This window comes from Apodemus sylvaticus, chromosome 7 (assembly GCF_947179515.1).
Source record: "Apodemus sylvaticus chromosome 7, mApoSyl1.1, whole genome shotgun sequence".
NCBI lineage: Eukaryota > Metazoa > Chordata > Mammalia > Rodentia > Muridae > Apodemus > Apodemus sylvaticus.
The window spans coordinates 63506258-63532876 of NC_067478.1; the positions used below are offsets into that span (position 1 = coordinate 63506258).

At 49.5% G+C, this 26619-nt stretch overlaps 1 protein-coding gene across 1 annotated transcript; it reads left to right on the top strand.

The window, feature by feature from the left end:
* Window positions 1-16: 16 nt before the first annotated feature.
* Window positions 17-19505, top strand: Ankdd1a (ankyrin repeat and death domain containing 1A). Its single transcript, XM_052189435.1, has 15 exons — window positions 17-93; window positions 3600-3703; window positions 5858-5986; window positions 7909-8007; window positions 10230-10334; window positions 11389-11487; window positions 12433-12531; window positions 13391-13489; window positions 13824-13922; window positions 14748-14846; window positions 15423-15521; window positions 15860-15955; window positions 16479-16683; window positions 17704-17835; window positions 18445-19505. Exons 1-15 carry the CDS (start codon window positions 60-62, stop codon window positions 18504-18506), a joined length of 1560 nt encoding a protein of 519 aa, XP_052045395.1. The 5' UTR covers window positions 17-59; the 3' UTR covers window positions 18507-19505.
* Window positions 19506-26619: the final 7114 nt, after the last annotated feature.

The following is a 26619-nucleotide window of genomic DNA, read 5'->3' on the forward strand; positions in this document are numbered from 1 at the left end:
GCGCTCTCCTCACCTTGGCAACGAAGCACGCCTAGCAGGAGTGAGCGCGGAGCAGCAGGATGGAGGAGGAGCTGGCTTGGGAGACACACGGCTGTGAGTGACGCTAGCGGGGGTGGGGGTGGGGGGACGTAGGAGCCGGAAGAACCGAGGCCTGGTGGGAGGACCCCAAGTTCAAAGAGGGCGACCCAGGGAGAGGCTGGCCCTTGGCCTGGACACCTCTGTCTTGGTCTTCTCTGTTGCTCCTGAAGAAACAGAAGAATGTCGTACGGGTGTATGGCACAGTGGCTGCGCATCTGGGACTCAGGGTGTCCCGAATGCAGCAAGCCAGGAGTGACAGCGATCCCTGATAATAATTTGCTTTGTGTGGCAGGTCTTAAAGCAGGTCAGGCCAGTCTTCTACCTTTGCTACCACGTGGGTCGGGCCTACTGCCATCTCCATATTTTCAGATGAGAAAGCTGAGGGACAGGATGAGGTCACATGACAGTATATTGGTAGAAAAGCTGAAATCAGAAATAAGAGCGCACACTGCTTGGCTGGTAGAATGTTTGTTTAATATGCACAAGGCCTTGTGCTCAATCCCAAGCACCATGCAAAGCCAGGCATGGTGGCATACATCCGCAATCCTAGCACAGGGGAAGTAGAGGCAGGAGGATCAGGAATTCAACATGGTTTTCCATCCTTTGGCTATACAGGGAGTCCAAGGCCACCTGGGCTACAAGAGACCCTGTCAGCCACCATCACTACCATCAAAACAAACACTTAAAGATCCTAGTTCACCCAGAATAAAATGGGGTGTAGACACCATATCAAAGGAGGAACCAGGATCTTGGAAAGAGGTGCTGTGGTCAGCCCTATCCCTGAATGAGAAAAGAAATTTCGGAGTCTCTTTCAGAATGTACCCAGAACCAGGACCTCTGTGCATGTGGCTTCCCACAATGCTCTCCTGGAGACCTTTGGTGCCCTGCCTGGGAGAGGAAAGAGGACTGGCTCATCATCTCCTATGAGAAGTCTTAGTCCTGCTGCCCAGGCTGAGCCCTGGCCACTGAACCCGGGGTGCTTTCTCAAATCCGCATAGTCCTCCCCCTGGATCTCAAAGTGCTGAAGCCAGATGTTACCATCTGCCCAGAAGAATGAGATGTGGGTGCTGGGCTCCCGGAAGCTTAAGCGTGGCTTTTGAATCTTGTATTTTATTATTTACTTTATTTTTTTTTTTTAGACAGATTCTCACAGTGTATTCTTGGGGAGGTGTCTTTGAATTCACTGCTTAGACCAGGCTGTAGATTTGCCTACCTCTCCCTCCAAGTGTTGGGATTAAAGGCATGTGCTTTGCTTTGTTATTTTTTAAAAGATTTATTTATTTTTATGTATATGAGTACACTGTAGCTGTACAGATGGTTGTGAGCCTTCATGTGGTTGCTGGGAATTGGATTTAGGACCTCTGCTCTCTCCGGTCAACCCTGGCCAACCTTGCTCACTCAGTCCCTGCTCGCTCTGGCCCAAAGATTTATTTATTATTATAAGTAAGTACACTGTAGCTGTCTTCAGACACAATAGAAGAGGGGGTTAGATCTCATTATGGATGGTTGTGAGCCATGGTGTAGTTGCTGGGATTTGAACTCAGGACCTTCTGAAGAGTCAGAACAGATGCTTTTAACCACTGAGCCATCTATCCAGCCCCATTTTGTTATTTTTATTTGTGTATGTGTGTTTGTACGAGTGTGCAAGCGCGTGCACACGTGTTTATTATACCTGAAGAAACCAGAAGAGGGCATTGGATCCCCTAGACCATAGTTCTAGGCAGTTACCAGTCAGCAAATGTGGATGCTCGTAACCAAACTCAAATTCTCTGTAAGAGCAGCTACTCTACTTAAGCACAGCGCCATCTTTCAAGGTGGTCTCTTCAGCCCCTTATGAGACAGGGTCTCATGTGGCCCACATTGGATTTTAACTTGCTGATACTGTCCTTGAACTCTTGACCCTCCATCTCCTAAGTGTGTGCCACTACGCCTAGCAAAGTGCTGATTATTTCAGAGCGATCACAGAGTTCTGCTGGGGTTAAAGGGTCCTTGAGGATTCTCCCAGCCAAAGGGAGAGCAGTGAGGGTGTGTGGCTCTGAGCAGAGGAACCGGCGCTCATCAAAGCTCGGGTGTCAGAGAGCCTGGTGTGCATTGCTGAGGCTGGAGATGTGTGGGCAAGCAGCATGGGCAGGCAAGCTTTCAGTCTAACTCTGTCACTTTTGTGCATGCTTTCCCTGCCAAGACATTGGCCATCTGTCCCTGGATGCACAAAGGACCAGGCTCAGTGTGGAGGGCAGGGGACAACTTTCAGGAGTTGATTCTCTCCTTCTACCTTGTTTTTGAGGCAGCAATCTCCCTTGCTGTTTCTGCCAATCTGTGGTGCATACTCCAGACTGGCTGATCTTCGAGCTTCTGGGCAATTTTCTTTCTACCTGCTATCTGATGCCAGAACTACAGATGCACGCCACTGCAACTGGCTCTTCACATGGGCTCTGGGAATCGAACTTATGTTGACAGGCTTGCATGCCAACACCTTCACTTTTACTGAACCATCTTGAGCTTTCTTTTACTTTATTTAGAGTGTGTGTGTGTGTGTGTGTGTGTGTATGTGTATGTGTGTGTGTGTGCAGGCACTTATGATATGCCTTTGGAGGTCAGGGGACACTTTTGGAAGTCAATTCTCTCCTTCCACTATGTGGGTCTTGGGGACTGAGTTCAGGCTGTCATCCTTGGTAGCAAATATCCTTACCAACTGAGCCATCTCACACTCCCCCCTTATTTGTATAGATTTTTTTTATATGTATGCCCATGTCTTTTTTTATGTATGAACATGTGACTGTGTGCACGGGTGGGTGCCTGCAGAGGCTAGAAGAAATGTCAATCCCCTTGGAAGCCAGGTGTGAGCCTTCCAAGATGGCTGCCAGGCTCTAAATTCATATCCTCTGAAGGAGCCATAAATGCTTGTGCCTGTTGACCGCTCTTTTAAAGTACGTTGTTGTTTATTTCTTTTGTGTATATGTAGGGATGTTTGTACCAGAGTGCTCGTGCAGATGTCAGAGGGGGACTTGTAGAGGAACATTTTCTCCTTTCTACCATGTAGATCCGGGTACCACACTCAGGGTGTCAGGCTTGGCAGCCAGTGTCTTTGCTCTCTGATCCATCTTGACAGTCCACTTTTCCCTTTTTAAATTGAATTCTAGGGATCTGAGCCCAATTGCTCATGTGCTCACACTTGCCAGGCAAGCACCTTACCTAAGCCATCTCCCTGTGCCCTGAAGGTGATTTGAAAGGGAGAGAGAAGGCAGAGAAGAGAGCCTGCCAGCCAGGCAAGGCAGATATGGAGGTGGAAGGGTTAAAATTAAGGGGCAAGGAGAGAAGAGGTGGAGAGATGAGGAATAAGAAGGTGAAAAAACAGGAGATTCCTCCTCTGGTCTCCCTCAGGGTGGCACAATAAATCTGCACTGTTGTCTAACCTGGGTCACGTTAAAGGTGGTCAAAAGTTGGGAATGATCCAACCATCCCCAAACACATCCCTAAGAGTGTGGGGGGTCCCTTCCTCTCACCCCCCTCTTTCTCCTTAGTGCTTCCCCTGGAGAGACAGCTCCATGAGGCCTCACGCTGGAATCAGGTGGAGAGGATGAAGGAGCTGTTTGAGAAGAGGGTCAACATCAGGGCTAGAAACCATGTGAGTATGACCGTGCAATGCTGCCACCCTGTGGGACAAGTCGCTGTGCCGGACAGAGGACATGTGTTTGCATGCATTGACTTATGGGAAGGCCCTTGCTGTGTCCATTGCCTGAACTGGTCTGAGGGTCAGTATTCCAAGCCAGGCTTTGGCAGTTCCAGAGCTCAGACTATGAATCGGTGTGGCCCATCTGAAAGACACATCTAAAAGACAAAGGTGGAGAGGTGCAGTAGGCAGGATTCTGGGGACCGTCAAGGACCAGACTCCAGACTCCAGGAAGCGTGTATGAAGCAGCAGTCAAGTTTGGCTCTCTTAACACCTGCTGTTCCCACTGTGTGTGAAAATCTGAGGAGGCACAGGCCCATCTTGGTAGCCTGGTAGTCAGGCACGGGGAAGAGAATAGAGGAAGGAGCATGTCTTTAAGTGGACCTTAAAGACAGCCCAGCTATCATACAGGGCAGCCCTTCTCTGACTCAGAGCTTCTGACTCTGAGGAAATTCTTGGGTGATAGACTAGGCCATGACTAGCAGGAACCGGGTGCAGAATCCTTGATAGCAGCAGAGTTTGCACTGTCTCGGGTGATTTAATGTGGCCTGACTTCAGTCTGCAGAGCCAGCTCAGGGGTGTAGGAATAGTAACAAGAATTACGAGTGTGTCCCCAGTGTTCTGGTTTTCAGAGTGCTCCAGCCGCTCAGTGGCTGTCATTCAGCCCTGAAGAGATGTGGAGAGTAGAAGTATTGACCCTGAGTATAGGTCAAGGCAGGTGCGATTGGACAAAGGCAGGTTACTCCAGGTCATACAGGACATAGCTGGTGACTGAAGCTTTGGTCTCAGCTCCTGGACAAGTAAGCACCTGTAGGGAAACATGGTCTTTTAAAGATTTACTTATTTATTTTATATATATGAGGACACTTTCACTGTCTTCAGACACACCAGAAGAGGAGCCCATTACAGATGGTTGTAAGTCACCATGTGGCTGCTGGGAATTGAACTCAGGATCTCTGAAAGAGCAGTCAGTGCTCTTAACCACTGAGCCATCTCTCCAGCCCTTTTATTTTCTTTTAAAGATTTAGTTTTTTTTTTTTTATTTTATGTATGGTAAGCATGGTCTTTTAGGATGACAGCAGATTGTTGTCCATCCATCCATCCATCCATCCATCCATCCATCCATCCATCCGTTGTCCATCTTTCCACCAGTTATATTCACTTACACATTTATTGGTGTCCTCATCCATTGATTCAGTCTATTCACTCATATATGTTGGCTCATTTGTTCATTCATTCATTCATTCATTCATTCACTAAGGGCTACCCTGTGCTAGGTGCTGGGAACAGAGCAGAACCCATGGAGTCTGGTGGGGTAGCAAAGACAGCAAACCTGTGATCTCATTCCCACAGTGATGAACTGTCCTGTAAAGCTAAGGGAGGGGCCTAAGGGCTTTGTCCCACCTGGAGACAAAAGCTTCCACAGAGTAAGGTGAAGCATGGGGCTTTAGGTAGAGGGGATGGTGTGGCAGAAGCTCTGAAGAAGAAAGGTCAGGTCTCCAGAGATGACACAGAAAAGTAGAGTTTCTGTTTGCTGCCTCTCATAAGCTGAGGCGGCAGAGAAGCGGACTCCACAGATGGAGGCAGGTGGCCCAGCATGCTCAAATGGACTGAGGGCCAGAAAGCAGCGTGAACTCCCAGGGTGGCGGAGAGTGAGCCAGACGGCCAGGCCCCATCAGCTCACTGTGAAGGAAGAACCAGACATTCTGTTTCCCTTGGGGACGTTGAGAGCTGTCTTAGATCACATGTGGCTTCCCAGTAGGAAGAACGGTTTGGAGCTGGAAACCATCTGGCCCCTTTGAGAAGCACTGGCGGGTGGGGGGTCGGGGGCAGTGCCAGGCTGCACTGGGTCTTGTAGGTCCACTCCAAGAGCGGTGGAAAGACACTGTGAAGAGTCTCAAGCAGGGACAGATGGGCCCAGTCAGTATGTCCTATGATTTGTACCATATCGGGGAGAAGGGACCCCAAGAAGGGCTGGGTCCCCAGCCAGCTGGTCACTGTAGCCACCAACAGTCCTTCCTCCTTGCAGGCCAGCTGTCCTGGTAGGGAGGGTGCTGGGGGCAGGCCAAGCAGTCGGGCATAGTGACAGTTGTCCTCTCCTCCTGGCAGGTGGGCAGAGTGGCTCTACACTGGGCAGCAGGTGCTGGGCACGAACAGGCTGTGCGGCTGCTCCTGGAGCATGGGGCTGCTGTGGACGACGTGGACTCGGTAGGGAGGTGTGTGTGTGTGTGTGTGTGTGTGTGTGTGTGTGTGTGTGTGTGTATCTGACCTGTGAGCAGTTGTCATTGGTGGGATTGCCAGTGATGTAGTGATGTGAAAACACATAATAGGCTGGGCCTGAGTTGATCTTGGGGATTGACAAGAAACCAGTGACACTGGACCCATCTCTTTCCCCTGGCACAAGAAGAAAGTTCTCGCTATTATCAATGGCCTTTCAGTTCTGGGAATGGTCCTTCATGACACCATGTGATGAGGGAGAGGGGTGAGCTGTAGAATAAATAACCACGTGGATCAATAATGACCTGCTTAGTAAAGGGCCGGAGCAGAGGGTCCCCTGTGATACTGAGACCCTGGTGTTCTGCCCTGGTCAGCACCTTAATGTAACTTGCTAAGAAACTGTGTCCTGGAGCATTCTGGGCAGCTGGAGGAGGTGGTGCTCTGCATGAGAGGGAGGGGCCCCAAAGAGGCTCTAAGGAATTGTCTCTGCAGGTTGAGAAGGGATGAATCTGACAGTGTGACATTTGGTATAGGTATACTTAAGAATGAAAACTCAGGGATATAGTTGTGGCTCAACTGTGCAGAAGTATGTGTGTGGGGGAATAGAAAAAATAGAAAGAGAATAGAGAGAAGGTCACAGGGAGCCCAAGCTGGCCTCAAACTCAAGGCTGACCTTGAACTTGTGTTCCTTCTGCCTCCATTTCCTGAGAGCTCTAAAACGTTCGGACTGCAGGTGTGCACCACTATGCCCAGTTTATGTGGTGCTGGGGACTGAGACCAGGGTCTCATGCATGTTAGGCAGGGACTTCCCAACTCAGTCACACACCTGGTCCCCAAACTAAATGTAAACTGAATAACCAAAGAAAGAAAGAAAGAAAGAAGCCACTGGACATTGCATTGCACACCTTTAATCCTAACGTTTAGGAAGCAGAGGCAGTCGATCTCTGTGAGTTTGAAGCGAGCATGCTGGCGGCGCACGCCTTTAATCCCAGCACTTGGGAGGCAGAGGCAGGCAGATTTCTGTGTTAGAGGCTAGCCTGGTCTACAGAGTGAGTTCCAGGACAGCCGGAGCTACACAGAGAAACCCTGCCTCGAAAAACCCAAAAAGAAAAAAATAAAAAAGAAAGAAAGAAATGAAGTCAGCCTGGTTTACACAGTGCGTTCCAGACCATCCAGGGCTGTATAGTGAGACCCTGCCTCAAAGTAAACCAACCAGCAGAGGCAGGGGATGACGTAGTGGGTGAAGGGGTGCTGTGCTACCCAGGAGCCTAAATTCAGCCTTTTTTTTTTTTTTGAGACAGGGTTTCTCTGTGTAGTCCTGACTGTCCTGGAACTCACTCTGCAGACCAGGCTGGCCTTGAACTCAGAAATCTGCCAGCCTCTGCCTCCCAAGTGCTGGGATTAAAGGCATGTGCCACCACTGCCTGGCCAAACATTTCATTTTCAATGGTCTTTCTGTTGAAGAAGCAATGAGAGTAGATGGCACCTGTTTCATTTTCAAGTTCTATATAGTAAAAGAAAGTTTCCAATAGTCTATCAGCCTCTGGTTTAATAACAGCAAACCTGGGGCTGCAGAGATGGCTTGGTGGTTTAGAGAACTTGTTGCTCTTACAGAGGACCCAGGTTTGATTTCCTAGAGTCCACACTGTGGCTCACAACCATCTATAAATACAGTCCCAGGGGATCTGATGACGACCTCCTTTTAGCCTCCTCTGATGCCAAGCATGTACATGGTCCACATATACAAAGACAAAACATTCATACGTAGAAAACAACAGAAACAAATCTATTTAAAAAGCCAGCAAAACGTTCTAGTTTTAAGGGCCTAAAGCCTGGGGCTCTCTGAACCAATCTGTACCTGTAGATGAATGGCTTGGCCACGGGGTCACAGCCACGCCTCTGCCTCCTCCCTTCTCCTCACCTCCCTGTGTCCTCTCCCCTAGTTTGGGATGAACGCACTCCTCCTGTCTGCCTGGTTCGGCCACTTGCATGTTGTGCAGATCCTGGTCAATGCTGGGGCCAAGGTCCATTGTGTGAGCGAGGTAAGGCCTCAGGCGGCAGCCCCGGGCCCCTCTGTTTCCCACCCGCTTCTGCCTGTGGCAGCTTACCTGGCCTTCTGGAACCTTCAGCTCCCACTGAGCTGAGCCCCGCCCGCACCCCCCCCCCCCCCCCGCCCCTGTAGGCTGGAGACTGGGCAGGGTGTTTTCATCTCTTCTCCAGTTGTTGTATCCCTCCCTGCTCTGGGGTGGAAATTCTCCACTGTCTGGCCAGCTGCTCTCCATATTCACAGCTGGAATCTGCCCAATCTACAGGGCTGTTCGGAAGGTGAGCTAAGGCAGGAGGTCTTCCCTTAGGTCTCCTGTCAGGCTCTGCCCTTCTCATCCTCGGGGTAGCCACATGGAAGGATCAGAATCCTGGGTGGTTACTTTATCACCCAAGCTTGCTTCCCATTGGAAATGGGATCGTACCTTGGTGTAATGGGATCGTACCCCGGTGTAATGGGATCGTAGAGCAAGATCAGTAGTGGGGGTAACGCCCCAGGCTGGGTGGGTGCTGGCCCCTTAGGGATCTGGCCTCCTTCAGTACTGGGTGTGTGACTTAAGAAAGCAGGGTCCCACAAATGTGAGTGCTTGGAATCCCCTCCACTGGGATTCACGTAGCCCAGGCTGTCCTTGAACTGCTCATGTAGCTGAGGTTGATCCTCTTGCCTCCACTATCCACGTTCAGGGATTACAGGTGCCTGTCACTACACCTTGTCTGTTCTGTACTGGGGATGGAACTCAGGGCTTGTGCATGCTACAGAACCCTATCCCTAAATTGGTTTCCTATCCCAAACACCCCTAAAGGATGTTTATATTCTAATCTCAGACCTGTGAACTCACAGGATCTAATAGGACAAAAGGAATTTTGCAAATGAGATTATAGATCGAGAATTAGGAAGATTCCTCTCCCGCACCCTGCATTATCCACACAGGCCCCTGGTGATCCCAAGAGTTCACAGAGAGGCAGTTAACACAGGAAGCTGAGGCTAGGCGTTCAATCCCTAGCACCCACATGGCAGTTCACAACTGACAACTGTTTGTAATTCCAGTGACCCTGATTGAACCTTTAGAAGAAATGTGCCCCTCTCTACTTAACCCATTTTAACCATCCTGTGAACCACCGTGTGGGTGATGGGAACCTGGGACCCAGCGCAGTGCTCTTAAATGCTGAGTCATATCTCCAGCTCTAAGAACATTTTTTAAAAGCTCAGACAGTACTTCAGACTACAACCTTAATGCAGGCGGGGGTGGAAGTCCTGGGTCATTTGTCCTTTGTAAGTCTCCCGCATTTAAATATTACTCAGGAAATTAAATATCACATCTCGCTTCCTCAAAGAGGGAGCCAGATCCTGCAGAGAGCATCTGGCCTTTGTTCTCCCTGGGAGACTAGGAGGTCGGTTTTAGAAATCTTACACTGAACACTCAATTAATGGCTTCATTTTTTTGTTCATTTGAGTGTGAGTGTGTGTGTATGTGTGTGTGTCCGAGCACGCATATGCATGTGTGTGCCCGCCCTCCCATGTGCCTGCATGAGTTTATACACAACACAAGCATTTAGGTCCCTAAGAGGCCAGAGGACATTGGATCCCATGGAATTGGAGTTACAAGCAGGTGTGAGCCATTTGATGTAGGTGCTGGGGATTGAGCCCAGGTCCTCTGAAGGAGCAGCCTGCTCTTAACTGCTGAGCCATCTCTCCAGCTCTGTCAGTGCTTTCTTCATTTGTAGCTGTACGAAGGAGGCTAGTGCCTAGAATTCTCACACATTTGCTTAGTGGGTTGTTCCTGTGCTGTGTAATATCACCTTACAATTTGGATTTTTTTTTCTGTTTATAAAATGTTCTCTATTTGGGCATGATAGAGAAAAACCTTTAATCCCAGCACTTGGGAGGCAGAGGCAGGAGGATCTCTATGAGTTTGAGGCCAGCTTGGTGTACAGCATGAGTTCCAGGCCAGCTAGAGACGCATATATACTTCCCCTGTGCTCTGACCTGTACTGAGGCAGTCTGTGCATAAATGCAGACTCAGAGAGGTAAAGCAACTCACTGGCCTGTGTGGAGCCAGGCTTTGGCTTCTGGCATCCTGACTGCTGGCCGCTGACTGCTGGCTGCCTCCCTAGCTCTGACAGCACTGTTGCCATGGAGAGCTGAGTGCTGGTAGACAGGTAGTGTATGAGAAGGGTCTCCCTTCACAGACTCCAGGGGTGCCCTTGGGCTTGTTTCCAGGATGGCCTGACTTTACTACACTGTGCTGCTCAGAAAGGCCATGTGCCTGTGCTGGCCTTTGTCATGGAAGACCTGGAGAACGTGACCTTGGACCATGCAGACAAGGTAAGATCCATGCAAAGCTATCCGTTCAACTCTTCCTTTGGCTGGGACTTCCTAGGTGTACCCTATCAGTTGGGGGCACGGCTGACGGATCTTATGGGCTCAGGCTCTACTAGGGGACTGCACATCTGGAGTGCATCCTTTGATCAGCTGGAAAAACTGTACTGTACCTTGAGTGTCCCTAGAGGGAACATGGATGATTCCTGAACAGGTCGGATGAAAACAGAACACTTGACTCTCACTTCCATTAAGGACTAAACAGGCCAGAGAAGGGAGCCTGTTGTTTGCTTCCTGGAGAAGGGGTCATTTAGGGAAGGGGAGATTTAGGGTCCTTGGAAAGGGGTGATGTCTTAGTCAGGGTTTCTATTCCTGCTCAAACATCATGACCAAGAAGCAAGTTGGGGAGGAAAGGGTTTATTCAGCCTACACTTCCATGTTGCAGTTCATCACTAAAGGAAGTCAGGACTGGAACTCAAGCAGGTCAGGAAGCAGGAGCTGATGCAGAGGGCATGGAGGGATGTTTCTTACTGGCTTGCTTCCCCTGGCTTGCTCAGCCTGCTCTCTTATAGAACCCAAGAACACCAGCCCAGGGATGGCACCACACACAAGGGCCCCTCCCCACTTGATCACTAATTGAGAAAATGCCCCACACTGGATCTCATGGAGGCACTTCCCCAACTGAAGCTCCTTTCTCTGTGATAACTCCAGCCTGTGTCAAGTTGACACACAAAACCAGCCAGTACAGGTGGAAAGCATTCTTGGAACTTTAAGGGCAGGAGAGAACTCCGAAGGTGTGATTTCTGGTGGACCGGAATCATGAGAGGGAAAGCCGAAGGGGCTGGGGGTCGATGGAGATCTTCACGTCTCAAACCTGAGGATTTTTTCTTCAGGTGGCAGAGAGCCACTGGAGGGATGCAATAGAAGGGGGAGCTTCTCCCAACAAAGGGCTGTTGTTCAGAAGCTGAGGCTGGGTAGGAGGGGGCTGGGGAATGGGGGCCACGGGAGGTGTGTGCTCTGGCAGTGTGAGGAGGCTCACTGTCCCTCACCTTCTGGCCAGCTGGGAAGAACAGCATTTCACAGAGCTGCCGAGCACGGACAGCTGGATGCTCTGGACTTCCTCGTGGGCTCTGGCTGTGACCACAGTGTCAAGGACAAGGTATGGTGACTGAGAGTAACTCCAAGTCTCCTGACCAGCTGCAGCAGGCCCTGCATCTTCTTGGTCCCGGCATCACCTTACTCCTTATTCCTCTTTTCTGATTTTTATTATGTGTGTGAATGCTTTCCCAGAATATGTGTGTGCCGTGGGCATGCTGGACGCCCTCAGAAGTCAGAAGAGGGTGTCCGACGGTTGTAAGGCACCAGGTGGGTGCTGGGAATAGAACCTCGGCACTCTGGAAGAGCAACAAGTACTCTTAATACTGAGCCATCTCTCCAGCCTACTTCTGACTTGAGTTCTGATAGAGGGAAAGGCCCCAAAAGGCCAGAATGTGTCATGTGTCAGATTTCTTCAAGTGGACACTTCAGTTCATGTGAGCCAGCTGGTGGGGTATACGATACCCAAGATAAAACTTCCTTTCTTTCTCTCTCTTTCTCTCCTCCCTCCTCTTTCTTCTTTTGAGAAAGTCTCAAATAGTCCAGGCTAACTTCGAGTTCAGTGTGTATCTGAAAGTGACCTGGAACTTCTTATCTTCCTGCCCCTATCTCCCAAGCACTGGATTTATAGGTAGCACTGTCACGTCTGGTTTACATGCTCCTGGAGATTGAACCAGGACCTTGTGCGTGCTAGGCAATCACTCTACCAACTGAGCTGCACTCCCAGCCCTTATTTTATTATTAGAGTAATGAACCTGCCTTGTGTCATAAGGAACAAGAGTGTGTGGGGGACCAGGCCTTGAGAAGGCTCCTGGTTGTGGCTTTTGGCAGTGCACAGGCGTGACACTTGTCAGACTTGCTCTGTAATCCTGAACATGTCACTCTGGCCCTTAACTTCGCCACCTGTAAAATGGGGGGGGGGGGTTCTAATGGGGGTTCTCTGACATACTGACATACATATTTGGGGACCCTGTATCTGTGAGTCCTTCAAACAGTCTTCTTCCTGCAGGGTGGGAACACAGCCTTGCACTTGGCTGCCAGCCAGGGCCACGTGGATGTGCTACAGAGACTTGTGGACATTGGGCTAGACCTGGAAGAACAGAACACGGTGAGTCGCCAATGCCGACACACACAGACAGATGAGCCACTCGCTGTCTTTGAGGAGGCCTCAGTCTGTGGTGCAGTGTGGGTTTGTCTTGGTAGTGATCTGGCGCAGGAAGCTGAGGGCATTTTCTCACTCATGGTGACACTACCAGGAGGAGGTGAGCAGAAGTCCAGGGAGTTGGCTGAACAAGAAGCCAGATAGGCTGGACGGTCAAAACATGAGAGGTTGTTGCTACCCAGATAGATGGTCATGGGAGACTTTCTGACAGAGGAGGGACTAGACTGGTGAGGGTGAGATGGCTTAAAGGACAAGGAGCACATGGACAGAGGTGTGATGTCAGTCAGCATGGCAGAGGTGTGATGTCAGTCAGCCTGGCAGAGGTGTGACGTCAGTCAGCCTGGCAGAGGTGTGACGTCAGTCAGCCTGGCAGAGGTGTGATGTCAGTCAGCATGGCAGAGGTGTGACGTCAGTCAGCCTGGCAGAGGTGTGATGTCAGTCAGCATGGCAGAGGTGTGACGTCAGTCAGCCTGGCAGAGGTGTGATGTCAGTCAGCATGGCAGAGGTGTGACATCAGTCAGCATGGCAGAGGTGTGATGTCAGTCAGCATGGCAGAGGTGTGACGTCAGTCAGCATGGCAGAGGTGTGACGTCAGTCAGCATGGCAGAGGTGTGACGTCAGCCAGCCTGGCATGTGCGTTCCACACAGTGAGGCCATCAGTGCGGGCTCAGAAGCTGCAGGTAACCAAGACTCTTGTCCTCACTAGCAGGTGGTTAAGAGTTCAAAGGGCCAGAACAGAGGCCTGTGCCCTTCATAAGCTTGGCTTCAGCTTCCCCAGGCTCCATTCTCCCCCTGTGTGTCTCAGGAGGGCCTGACTGCTCTGCATGCAGCCACTGAAGGGATCCACGCCGACTGTGTGAATCTTCTCCTCAGCGCTGGGAGCAACGTGAATGCCCTCACCCAGGTAGCCAGCCCTCCTGAGACTGATGGCTTCCATTCCCCAGACTGCCAAGTCACAGTATGTCAATCAGAAATAGCTGATTCCTAAATGTTCTGTGAATAGAGGCTTTAAGGCAGTTATCTTGGGTCTCCATCTTGGCTTCTTCGTGGCTTAGCTCTGCGGCCTGGTAAAAGCCATTATAGTAAAGGCCACAGTGGGCATTTTGCAAGTCCTGAGGCCTGGGCAAATCACAGATTTCTCCTGCCATGAGACTTGAGCAGAGTATGAGTCTCAAGCTGCCCTGCCACACCCACATGAGAGAGCCTTGAATAACCGCCCCACGCCTGTTTCTCTCTAGAAAAGGCTGAGCTGCCTCCACTACGCGGCCCTTGGTGGCTCTGAGGACATGTCCCGCGCACTCATTAAGGCAGGAGGATGCACAGATGTGGCTGACAAGGTAAGTGTTGGGCCTGGATTGAAAGGATCCACACAGCAGTGTTCCTTAACTGTATTAATTATGCACAGGGGGGAGAACTAGTCCCAGGGGCTGGGGTGGGACAGGGACTGAAGGAACATTGTGTTCTGATGTTTTGTTAGGAGCAGGGTTGAAACCAAGCTTGACTATCTTCCCAGCTGAATTAACTACAACTGGTAGACCCAGTCACTTAGTTATATTCTCTCTTTCTCTATTTGTGTGTGTGTGTGTGTGTGTGTGTGTGTGTGTGTGTGTATGGGCGCGTGCGTGCACAGAAAGGCCACAGGCTAACATTAGGTGTCTGACTACTCTCATTCATTCATTCATTGATTCATACATCACTGTGGCCAGGCACCTCCCCAGGTGCCTCCTAGCTTGGGTTGTGAATTGCAGTGTTTCTGGTTGAAAGGTGCATACCCTCACAAGGACACATTTTTGTGTGGTTTTTAGACCACTGTGTGGATTTACTGTGATAGAGAATCAGAAGACAGTGTTGCTAGAAGGAGCCTTAGCAACCATCCCTTGTCAGATGAGGAGTGACAGAGGAGGGTGGACCAGAGCAGAAAAACAGGCGTGTCCAAGGTCATGCCGTGCACATATACTCAAGGCTGGCATTTCAGGCTCTCTAACCTGGCACAAGGACTGTTACCCTCAGTTTTAGGCCTCCAGTTCCAGGCATTGTGGCTATGCCTGCCTCTGGTCACCTCTATTGTTTGAGAGACTACAGTGGCCAAATTGACCCCACCTACCTCCAATCTGCAGTCCTGGAGGAGGGGCAAGTCATTGATCTGCGTGTCTCTCCCGTAGCAAGGCACCACTCCTATGCACCTTGCTGTGAAGCACAACCTCCCTGGCCTTGTCCAGCTCCTCATCGATGCCCACAGTGATCTGGACGCAGTGGACATTGTGAGTGACTACAGGGACCAACCATTCAGACCCAGGGGTCTCCCGGCATGACCTAGGCTTGAGAAATTAATATCCTTTTTTAGCTTTTCAAGGTTGTTGGTTTATTTTTATTTGTGTGTGTGTGTGTGTGTGTGTGTGTGTGTATGAACATGAGTGTGAGTATCTGTGTATGTGCTCCCTGTGTGCCCTGGGAGGTCAGAGGAGCATAAAATCTCCGGGAGCTGGAGTTATAGGCAGCTGTGGACCATCCTATGTGGGTGCTGGTGATTTAATTACTGTCCTCTTCAAGAACAGCACTTGCTCTAAACCACAGAGCCACCTCTCCAGCCTCTATGTATTGTATTATTGTATTGTATTGTATTGTATTGTATTGTATTGTTTTGTATTGTATTGTATAATTTTTGAGTCAGGGTCTCTGTGTAGGCCTGGATGTCCTGGAGCCTACCATGTAGGCCAGACTGGCCTTGAACTCACAGAGGTCGGTGGTCCCTGCCTCTGCCTCCCGAGTGCTGGGACTGAAAGCGTGTGCCACCTTGCCTGCTCCCCAGATGCTTTACCTTCCCCGTCTTTCTCCAGAGGCAGCAGACTCCCCTCCACCTTGCCGCCGAGCATGCCTGGCAGGATGTCGCAGAGAAGCTCCTCATTGCTGGGGCTGACTTGAGCCTGAGAGATAAGGTACCTGTGCTCTAAGCAGCCCCTCTTTCGAGCCTTCAAGGCTTCTTCCATGCCAGACACTGCTACCAATGCCAATGATAATAAATACAAGTAAATATAACAATAACTCTATTATTATTATTATTATTATTATTATTATTATTCCACATCTCTACCATGCTGCCCAGAAAACCTTTCTGTTTCCAGTGTGGACCACTGGAAGTACTTCCCTTGGGCAGATGGTTTTGTAGTAAGTCCAGAGGGCAGCCTTGCCCTGCCCTGCCCTGCCCCGCCCCGCCCCGCCCTACCCCCCCCCCCGCCCCACCCTGTACAAGCTTCCCTCTGCCTTTTCTTTGCAGCAAGGAAAAACAGCCCTGGCAGTGGCTGCCCGTAGCAACCATGTCAGCCTGGTGGACATGATCATAAAAGCTGATCGTTTCTACCGATGGGAGAAGGTATCGTTTCCATTGATCTCGCCGGCCTTGGCTGTGCATGGAACATCGACCAATCTTGGGGGCTCTGTCTCGAAGTGGGTGGTCACCTCACCATCAGGACTGTGAGGACCTGGACAAGCAAGCATCCAGCCACACCCAGATGAGGCAGACTTGGGTCTGTGCTGGTAGGATCCTGGCCAAGAAATAAATTGGTTTGAATACATAAACTTCATGGTGATAAAGAAATGGTGTGAGGACAGAGAGGTCTCTGGCTGGTGGCTTCCTGGAGACTACAGTGGAGGTGGCACAGTAGTGCTCTTTTGACTGGCAGTGGGTTGAAAGTCAGGGAGGTGAGTTCCAGATGGAGGAACAGTGTGAATGCATTGGGGTCCAATGGTCAAGACCAGGTATAGTCAGACAGGGTGGCAGACGTGAAGTCACCCATGCTCATTTAGGGGCCCAGGTTCTGTATCACTTATATCATGAGGAAGAACTTGCAAGGAGGCCCCAGATGGCTTCTGCACTTTTGGGATCTGCCCCACAGGACCACCTTTCATGCAGAGACGGCAGCGACCTCTCTAGGAAGAACTTAACCTTTAAGCAAGACCATCGGCAGGAAACGCAGCAGTTCCGCTCTGTGCTTTGGCGACTGGCCTCCCGGTATCTGAGGCCCAGTGAGTGGAAGAAACTGGCCTATTCCTGGCAGTTCACGGAGGCTCATGTCTGTGCCATTGAGCAACAGTGGACAGGTACGGCACTACCCTGCCCTACCCCAGGGCAGCCGCTGGTTGGGGACATGTGAGGTGAGTTCTGTGTTCTGTGAGGCTGGGGAAAGAAGCCGTGCGACCGGCAGCCCAGCTCCGCTCTACTCCCAAAGCTCTCCTGGCTTCTTGCTCAGGCTCTGCATCCCTGTTGACCTCCTGTATGACCTTGAACTTTGCAGAATCAACTGGAACCCGAGCTCACTGTTTATACACTCAGCTAACGCCATTCCCCATGGGGGTGGGGAAGGAAGAAAGAGGTGACTGTTGTCACTCTTAATATCAGTTTAGACCTCTTGGCCTTGGTGCAAAGAAACAGAAATAAAGCATGCCTTGACTCAGTGTATGTGGGTGTGTATGGTATGCGGGTGTGTGATATATATGAATGTGTGTGCATGTGCACATGGGGTGGGCACCTGTGTCCTTGCATGTGGAGGCCGAAGAGGGGCACTGAGGGTCCCACTTCTCACTCTTCCCGTCTCACGGAAGCTGAAGTTGCTGGGTTTTGACTAGGCTGGCTGGCTAACAACCCTAGTGATGCTGCTTTCTCTGCACACCCCGACTCCCAACCTGAGGTTAAAGGTGCACAGAGCCAGGCCCGGCTTTTAGATGAGTGTCACGGGGTCTGAGGGCAAGTCCTCACATTTGTACACTGGGTGTTCTTACCCACTGAGTCATTGCCCCAGCACTATATACACTGCACTATATGCTTTATTTCTATTTCATGTTTCTTTGTATCAGTTAAAGATGAAACATATAATTGGGTATCCTAGTACCTTGAAGACATACGGCTTTTTTTTTTCTTTTTGAGTAACATAGGTAGATCCTCAGAGAGAACCTGAGGCTATGGACGCTCTATAGCCTGAGGCACCATCCCTAAGTCACTCCATCTGAGAAGCTGGACCCCAACCTCCGTCTTTCCAGTTGGCTGCACTCAGGATGCAGTAGAGGGCAGCATACACACCTCTGGGAAGATGCCGAGGCGGCCTCTCCTCTCACCCTCTACAGGAAGTCGGAGCTACCAGGAGCATGGCCACAGGATGCTGCTCATCTGGCTGCACGGCGTGGGCATGGCTGGGAAGAACCCCAGCAAAGCACTGTTCGAGGGCCTCGTGGCCATCGGCAGGAGAGACTTGGCCGGTAAGTCTATCTCAAAATAATTAAGTCACATATACGTGCTTAGGAAAAATTTAAGTTTGTAAAATTACTCTCACTATTTTGTCATCAGGTACTTACATAAGTAATAAAATAAGATGGTGACAGTTTTTTGAGGTTATTTTTGTTGTTGTTTTGGGGTTCTTTGCTTTTTTGAGACAGGATCTCATTATGTAGTTTTAACTGGCTTGACCCACTTGGTCTCAAACTCACAGAGATCCACCTGCCTCTGCCTCCCAGTGCTGGGATTACAAGTGTGTGTCACCACCCCCCAAATAGTCTTTAAATGTTTTTTTAGATATTTATTATTTTATCTGTATATGAGTGTCTTGCTGGAATGTTTGGATGTGTATCAGAAGGTGTCAGATCACTGGGAAGGGATGATGGCTGTGAGTTAGGACCTGAACCCAGGTCCTCTGCAAGAGTAACAAGTGCTTTTAGCCACAGAGCCATCTCTCCGACCTTCCCAAATATTCTGAAGAATGGCAATGCGTCTTCTCTTAGCACTAAGACTCACAGGAAATTAGGACACAAACCAGCCCAGGGAGGAAGGGTGGATGCAACTCTAGGCAACAGGGGTCTTGTGTTCTACAGAAAGCGCCAGGAAGATGGCAAACGGTGAGCCCACGACGCCCAGAAGGTGTACAGCCATGTGAGCTTTGGGGACACCCGGAGAACATCTGCACAGAAGAGGATGTCTGTAAGGGCTTCCAGAGCAGTCCCCGCACACAGACCTCCAGCTGCTGCTACTGGACCATAGAGGCCAGCAGGAAACGCCAGTATTTTCTGAAGGATGGGCCATGGGTCTATTCTAGGTTTTCCCGGCCGTCCTGTCCCAGCAGTGTGGCCCTTTCTAGCTCTCAGCTTATTTTGTTGTGTTTGTGAGGGTACATGTGTATGCAACTGTATCACGGGTGTGTGGAGGCCGGAAGACCTTTGGCTGGGCATTCCTCCCCAGGCTCTGTCCATCTTAGGGTTTTTGTTTGTTTGTTTGTTTGTTTGTTTTGGTTTTTTGGTTTTGCTTTGAATAACAGGCGGGTAGATTCTCAGAGAAAACCTGAGGCTATGGACGTTCTACAGCCTGAGGCACCGTCCCTAAGCCACTAAGTCACTCCATCTGAGAAGCTGGACCCTAACCTCCATCTTTTTTTTATTTTATTTTTTGTCTTGAGACAGCCTCTTGTCTCTCTATATGTTCCCAGCAGTCATGGAATACCTTGTGTTTTTGATACAAGGCCTCTCATTGGCCTCACTGTACTAACTGGTCAGTGAGCCCAGTGACCCTCCTGCTTTGGCCTCTCTAGTGCTGGGCTTTCAAGTGTGTGCCACCGTGCCCTGGTTTCTATGTGGGTTCTGAGGGTCAAACTCAGGTCCTCAGGTTGTTTGGGAAGCGCCACACCAACTGAGCAGTTCTCCCCAAGCCTCTCTGCTCATTATCACTTCCATGATCTTAGAACACCATGAAGCATCCCTGCGGAGCAAGGGGTGTCTCCACAGCCTAGGGCACTGAGGTCATTCAAACTGGACGGCCCTTAACTCATCAAGGGCAGCTCAGTGCTCTCCGGGGCTGAGCTGACAGAAGCTACCGTGCTGATCCCACAGCTGTCTGCACACACTCTCCTGTTCGCCCCTCTAATCGGGTAATTGGTTATATAATGGGATCTATAACTTTTCAAAGGTTTTGATCTTTTTTATCTTGAAGTCACTTCAGACTTACAAAAATCAAAAAATAAAACTGAGAATGTTCAAGTGTTCTGCACACAGCGTCTCTAAACATTAGCTCTTGCATAACTACAGTGTGGATTTGTAAAACCAGGAAGTGAGAGGCTGGAGAGGTGGCTCTGTGGTTGAGAGCACTTGTTCTTGCACAGGACCCTGAGTTCAGTTCCCTGCACACACGTGGCAGCTTAGAGCTATCTATAACTTCTGACTCTAAGTGATCTGACACCCTCTTCTGGCCTCCAATGTCATTGCTTGTATGTAGTGCATGTGTGCGTGTGCACTTGCAGGCAAACATTCATATATATAAAATCTCTTCTAAAATTTAGGAAATTAACAGGTTACAAAATACTCATTAATCTCAAACCATATTCAGATTTTGTTAGTGTTATGTCACCTCTTAAGTTACTATCTGGCCCAGGATCACAGATTACATTTAGACATTTTAGATGCTGTTCTGATTCTTTGGTGCTGGGGACTGAACCCAGGGTCTTACATATGCTAACCACCTGCTACACTTTTGAGCTTACAACTTCCGTCTTTGCTTTTGTTTTAGATGGGGTGGGTCTCTCCAGGTGTCCCAAGCAGGCCTCCAGCATGAGATTTTCCCACTCCAGTCTCCCAAATACTGGGACTACAAGACACTCACCACTACACTCCCCTGACACCACATCACCCATTTACTGTGTGTGTCACCCCGTGGAGGACAACCTGGCAGAGCTAATCCTCTCCCTTGACCTCGTGGGTCCGGGGGTTGGAGTCATGTGTCAGACTTGATGGCAAACACTTTCACCCACTGAAGCATCTGCTGGGCCCCTCTTCCCTCCCTTAAACGTTTTTAGATTTAAAATTTGTATTTTATGTCTATGTTTTGCATGCTTGTATGTATGTACGCCACATACATGGTTCATGGTTGGTACCCTAAAGAAGGTCAGAAGAGGCGTCAGATCCTCGGAAAGTGGAGTTCAGAGCTCATGAGCCACATGTGGGAACTGAACCCAGGTCCTCTGCAAGAGCAACAGAGTCTTAACTGCTCCACCGTCCATCTCTCAGCCCCGGTCTCCTCTGAAATAGTTCCACGAGAAAGCTCTGAGGTATCGCCCCAGTTAAACATGCTGAGTTGACAGGGATATTTCACAGCTGCACATCCAAGATGGACCACTGACCATTGTGGCTACTGAGCAGTACACAGTGGGTATGGCCAAAGAACTGAAATTTCAGTTTTATCTAGGTTTTTTTATTTTGTTTTGGTTTTGTTTTTGTCTCCCCACCTCCTCTGAGACAAAGTCTCTCTGTGTAGCCCTGGCTGTCTTAGAACTCTCTCTGTAGACCAGGCTGGCCTCCAAATCACAGAGCCTGCCTTTGTCTCCTGAGTGCTGGGATTAAAGGTGTGTGCCACCACTGCCCAGTCAATTTTATTTAGTTTTAACTATTGAAAAAAAAAATAGTGGTGTTTTTGTTTTTCCTTTTTTTTTTTTTTTTTTTTTTTTTAGATTTTTATTTTATTATATGTAAGTACACTGCAGCTATCTTCAGACACTCCAGCAGAGGGCATCAGATCTCATTACAGATGGTTGTAAGCCATCATGTGGTTGCTGGGGTTTGAACTCAGGACCTTCAGAAGAGCAGTCGGTGCTCTTAACCATTGAGCCATCTCACCAGCCCCTGTTTTTCCTTTTAAACAGTACTGGGGTTCATGGTAGGTAAGCACTCCACCACTGGATTGTACTTTTGTACTTATACCCCAGATTATCTGACTATTAAGCAAGCAAACGGCATGCTTTCTGGACAGCAGAGCTAACCTGCTGCCTCACTCTGAAGTGTCAGCTTGTGTGTGTGTGTGTGTGTGTGTGTGTGTGTGTGTGTATGTGTGTGTATGTATGTGTATGTGTGTGTGTGTGTATGTGTGTGTGTGTATGTGTGTCTGTGTGTGTGTGTATGTGTGTCTGTGTGTGTGTATGTGTGTGTGTGTGTATGTGTGTGTATGTGTGTGTGTATGTGTGTCTCTGTGTGTGTGTGTGTGTGTGTGTGTCTCAGCACCTGAGAAGCAGAGGCACAAGGGTTCATCCCAAGCTTGAAGCCAGCCTGGTTTATACAGTAAGTTCAAGGTCAGCAAAAGCTAGAAAGCATCCGAGATCCTGATCCACTGATATTTGACCTACCTCCAACTGTTCAGATTTTACTTTCCCAAGAGGTCGAGAGCCAGTCAGTCCTTCTGGAAGTTGGACTACCTCTGGAAGTGGGCGCAGGTTGGTGTCAGAAGCTGGCCCTAGCCATAGGTGTTGCTCAGGGTCCTGTGATACTGTTGCAGTTGCTATTGAAACTCTAACTTTCTTTTAAGTAGGCAAGCTCCCAGTCCCTACTTTAAACCCAGCGGGCGCCCTGTGTGCTGACTGGCCCACCTCACTTGCTATTGCCTGACAGTGCAGCCTCACAGGCCACACACCGAGCCTGCAGGGTTCAGGCCATGGTACAGAGGCGCAGGTGTGCAGCCCAGTGTGATAGTCAACCTGCAGCAGAAGATGCAGGTGCAAGGAATCCACCCAGCACGCACGGGTACACAGCGTCTATCGGGAGGCCTTCCTGCTGTCTCCCTATGTAGCCCAGGTTGGTCTCAAACTCTCTTGTTCCGCAGCAGTTCCTGGGTGCTGCGATCACAGGGGGCACCAATGCACCTGGGCTGAAGTTCTTCCCTACACTGCTTCTGATCTTTCCTACATTTTTTTCCCCAATAAACCAACCGATTGTCTTCTGGAGATGATTAAAATAGAATCTGCCTTGTCTGCACAATGGAATAGTATATGCTGGTGAAAAAGACACGAAGTATTTTATGGAAGGAGCTTCAAGATCAATTAAATGGAAAAATCAAGCTACAAATCAAAGTGAAACCATGCTTACTTCTGGATAAGTGAAAGTGTCCACTTTCACTTTTTATTTGTATATGTTTTTTTTTTAATAAATAAAAGCTAGAGGAAGGCTCAGAAGCTGGAACAAATGGTGCCCTCGGGATAAGAGCCTCTGAGATAGGGAGAAGGTAGGTGTCTTAGTTAGGGTTTTACTGCTGTGAACAGACGCCATGACCACGGCAACTCTTAAAAGGATAATATTTAATTGGGGCTGGCTTACAGATTCAGAGGTTCAGTCCATTATCATCAAAGTGGGAATGTGGCAGCATCCAGGCAGGCATGGTACAGGTGGAGCTGAGAGTTCTTCTACATCTTCATCCTAAGGCTGTAAGCAGAATACTGGATTCCAGGCAGCTGGGATGAGCGTCTTAAAGCCCATGCCCAGTGACACACCTACTCCAACAAGGCCACACCTTCTAATAGTTCCCTTCTCTGGGCCGAGCACATATAAAACCATCACAGTGGGAGAAAGAATTCTTAGTGAAATCACGTACTGCTTTAACTTTCAAAATGTGCAGGTGCATAAACGAACATAGCATTCTGGAAAAGGTTAAATGATGAACGGACCCGCGGATGCCAGGGACTCTGGGTGAGGAGGAAGGTGAGGAGATGGCACCCAGGGCACTGTTGGCATGGCGAGACTGTTCTTTATGGTAATGGTGGATGCATGGCATTGAACAGCACTCAGAATCCACGAGGCAAACCACAGTGCTGGCCCTGGGGTGAGCTATGGGCTTAAGTTATTAATAACGTTTCAGTATGAGCTGGGGATGTGGCTCAGTTGGTAGAGTGCTGACTTAGCATTTATGAAGTCCCAGGTTCTATCCCTGGCTCTGCATAAACCAGACCTGGTGGCACGCTCAGTAACATGATGAGGTCAGATTGAACTATGTGAAAGCCTGTCTAAAAGAAAGAAAGGCAGAAAGAGAGGAGTGTCAGTGTTTGTTCATCAACTGTAACATACCCCACAGATGCAAAATCATGTAGGACAAACGATGGGGTGGAGAAAGATAGACAGGAACTCAGCCTTCTCAGTCATTCTAAAAGTAAAATCTCTCAAAACAGACAAACAACTTGGGAGCCAGAGGGATGACTCAGCGGTTAAGAATGCTTGCTGCCAGCTGGGCGGTGGTGGCGCACACCTGTAATCCCAGCACTCTGGGAGACAGAGGCAGGCGGATTTCTGAGTTCGAGTCCAGCCTGGTCTAGAGAGTGAGTTCCAGGACAGCCACGGCTACACAGAGAAACCCTGTCTCCAAAAAACCAAAATAAATAAATAAATAAATAAATAAGAATGCTTGCTGCCCTTCCAGGGATCAGAGTTCAGTTCCCAGCACCTAAGTCAGGCAGCTCCCACATAGCTGCACACAAGCACATAATTAAAAGTAATACAAATCTTTACCTATAAACTTGTGAAGTTGTGAAAAGAAAAAAAGAGGCGTTAAAACCAGCCAATTGGGTCAGGAATAATGTCACACACTGCCAAGGCCAGAGGCTTACCTGAGCCCAGATGCTGCACTTTGTGTTGTAGGACCCTCGAGGCTCCACTCGAGTCTCGGATCTCGCACACCCAAGGAAACGCGAGAGACCGGCTTGATGCAAAAACACTAGGCAGTTTAATTGCGGAGCTCCAGGCCGACATGTCTCGGGTAAGAGACAAAGCGGTCCACCCCGAGGCTCAAAAGCTAGGGGTTTATATGGGAAAAGGCAAGGGGGTTTCACGCTCTTTACATAATTAGTCAATTCATAGATTGAGGGAGTAATTGGCATACAATTACATCAGCGGGTAGTACGTGAGTCAGCAGTGTAGGAGAGTAGAATGTAGGGGAGTGGGAGACTTATCTTGTTAGCAGAGGGCCTAGTTAAACTACAGGAGAAAAGAAAGGGTGTGGGGAGGGAGCCCAGGTGGCCCATGACTCAGTGGAGGTTGTTTAGGCTACTTTTTATCTTTTCTGGCTGGCTAGTTTCTGGAATGTCTTAACGACCTTGGGAGGACCATCCTGCTATTCTAACAACCTTGAGAAGGCCCCAGCTTGTCTGGGTTTGCCCCTGGCCTGCTATATGCCTGGGCCGTGGATTCTATGAGGTCTTAACTTCGTTTTTGTTTCTAATTTCCATCAGTGTCTGTGTGGGACACAGCTGTGGCCACTCTATGATGCAGGTGTCAATGGCTTGGTCCCAGCTGATGGCATTTGGGAATGGTTAGGAACCATTAGTGGTGTGGTCTACTAGAAGTTTCCTTGAAAGAGGTAAGGACCCTGGGACTCTTCCTCTCTCTGCTCCCAGCTGTCTCGAGGTAAAAGCTCTCCCACACTCTGAGTAACCCTCTACCCCACCACAGGCCTGAAGCAACTGGAGCAAGAGATTCATATGGACTGAAACTCTGAGCCAAAATCTTTTCTCCTGTTTTATGTGTTTTGTCACAGTGATAATAAAGGTGACCAGTAGGGCAGGAGTTCAAGTCCAACCTGGGAAACAGTAAAACCCCCATCTGAGAAAAACAAAACCAGAAACTGCACTTGGTTATGCACAGCTATGGTCCCAGCGACTCTGGAAGTTGGGCCAGAGGCTCACTGATGCTTAGGAGAGTCTCTGTGGTCAGTCTGAGCAACGTGCCTATTTTATTTAGGAAATACTGCATGGGAATGAGATGATAGATCTGGATAAATTTTATTAAATTATTTATTTATTTATTGAGATAGAGGTTCTTTTTGTTTTTGTTTTCAAGACAGGGTTTCTCTGTGTAGCCCTGGCTGTCCTGGAACTCACTCTGTAGACCAGGCTGGCCTCGAACTCATAGAGATCCTCCTGCCTCTGCCTCCCAAGTGCTGGGATTAAAGGCGTGCACCACCACTGCCTGGCCAACACAGAGGTTCTTAAAGTCTGTATCTATCCAGTAATGGGTGGGAACAAAGACTGATGGATATCTTCTGTCTCAGGGAAGGTGGGATGGGGGTATCTGAGATACCCACAGAGGATTAAAGGTGGGGGTTGGGGAGATAGTTGTTGGGGTGGGGAAGGACAGATTGAGTGCCTGAGGTCTGTGCAGGGCCATGGGGGTGGGGAGGCAGGTTCATCTGGGAATCCTGTGACTGGAACACAGAAGGTGGAAGGTGAGGAAAGGAGTGGGGGCTGCAGAGAGCATGCTGGGAGTCCCTTTTCTACTCCATAATTGAAAACTTGGCAGGGCACGGAGGTGCACACCTACAGTCCCAGCACTTGAGAGGCAGAGGAGGCTGAAGGATCAGGAGTTCCAGGTCAATTTAGAATACATAAGACCCTGACTCAAAAACCCAAGGACTTAGGATGTACCTCAATGCTACACTTGCCCGGGGCACACGAGGCCCTGGGCTCAATCTCTAATGCTACAAAATGAACTTAAACGTTGATGCCTCACACGAACTCAACAGGATGGAGGGTGGGAGCGTGAGTGGGCCTGCTGCCTCACTCAATCTTCTCTGGAAGCGCTTCTCAGGCCCAACCAGCACCAGGAATGGACGGACGGCTGTTACTGGGCCTGCTATGCAAGACACGGAAGCTGAAATGGAGACTCTTAGTTTTTCCAAAAAGAGCTTTGTGGCTCGTCAGCTGGCAAGGAGACCGGAGATGAGCTAGAATGATCTGTGATCGGCAGGGAAGGCTGACGAGCTAGAATGATCTGGGATCGGCAGGGAAGGCTGCCGAGCTAGAATGATCTGGGATCGGCAGGGAAGGCTGTAGAGCGGCTTAGGGCAAGGGGAGTTAGGAAGCTGGCTGGCCAGAGAAGGGGAAACTGGCTCTGCCCAGCAGCCACCTCTGCTTGGGGTTCACACTGGGGAAGTGCAGTGTCCCCATGCCTCTGTGTCGGACTTTGGTTCCTCCAGGCTGTTAAGCTCCTGCTAGGTCACATCCTTGGGTGCTGTGGCTCTGATCTGAAAATTCGGTTGCAGGATCTTGAGGGAACTTTCCTGTCCCTCCTAGGAAACAAATGCTAATCTGCCTCAGAGTGCTCTCTCTGTGTCTGTGTCTCTCTGTCTCTGTCTGTCTGTCTGTCTGTCTGACTCTATTTCTCTTTCTCTCTCTCTTTCTTTTTGTTGTTTTTGTTTTGTTTTTCAAAACAGGGTTTTCTCTGTGTAGCCCTGGCTCTCCAGGCTGGCCTCTGCCT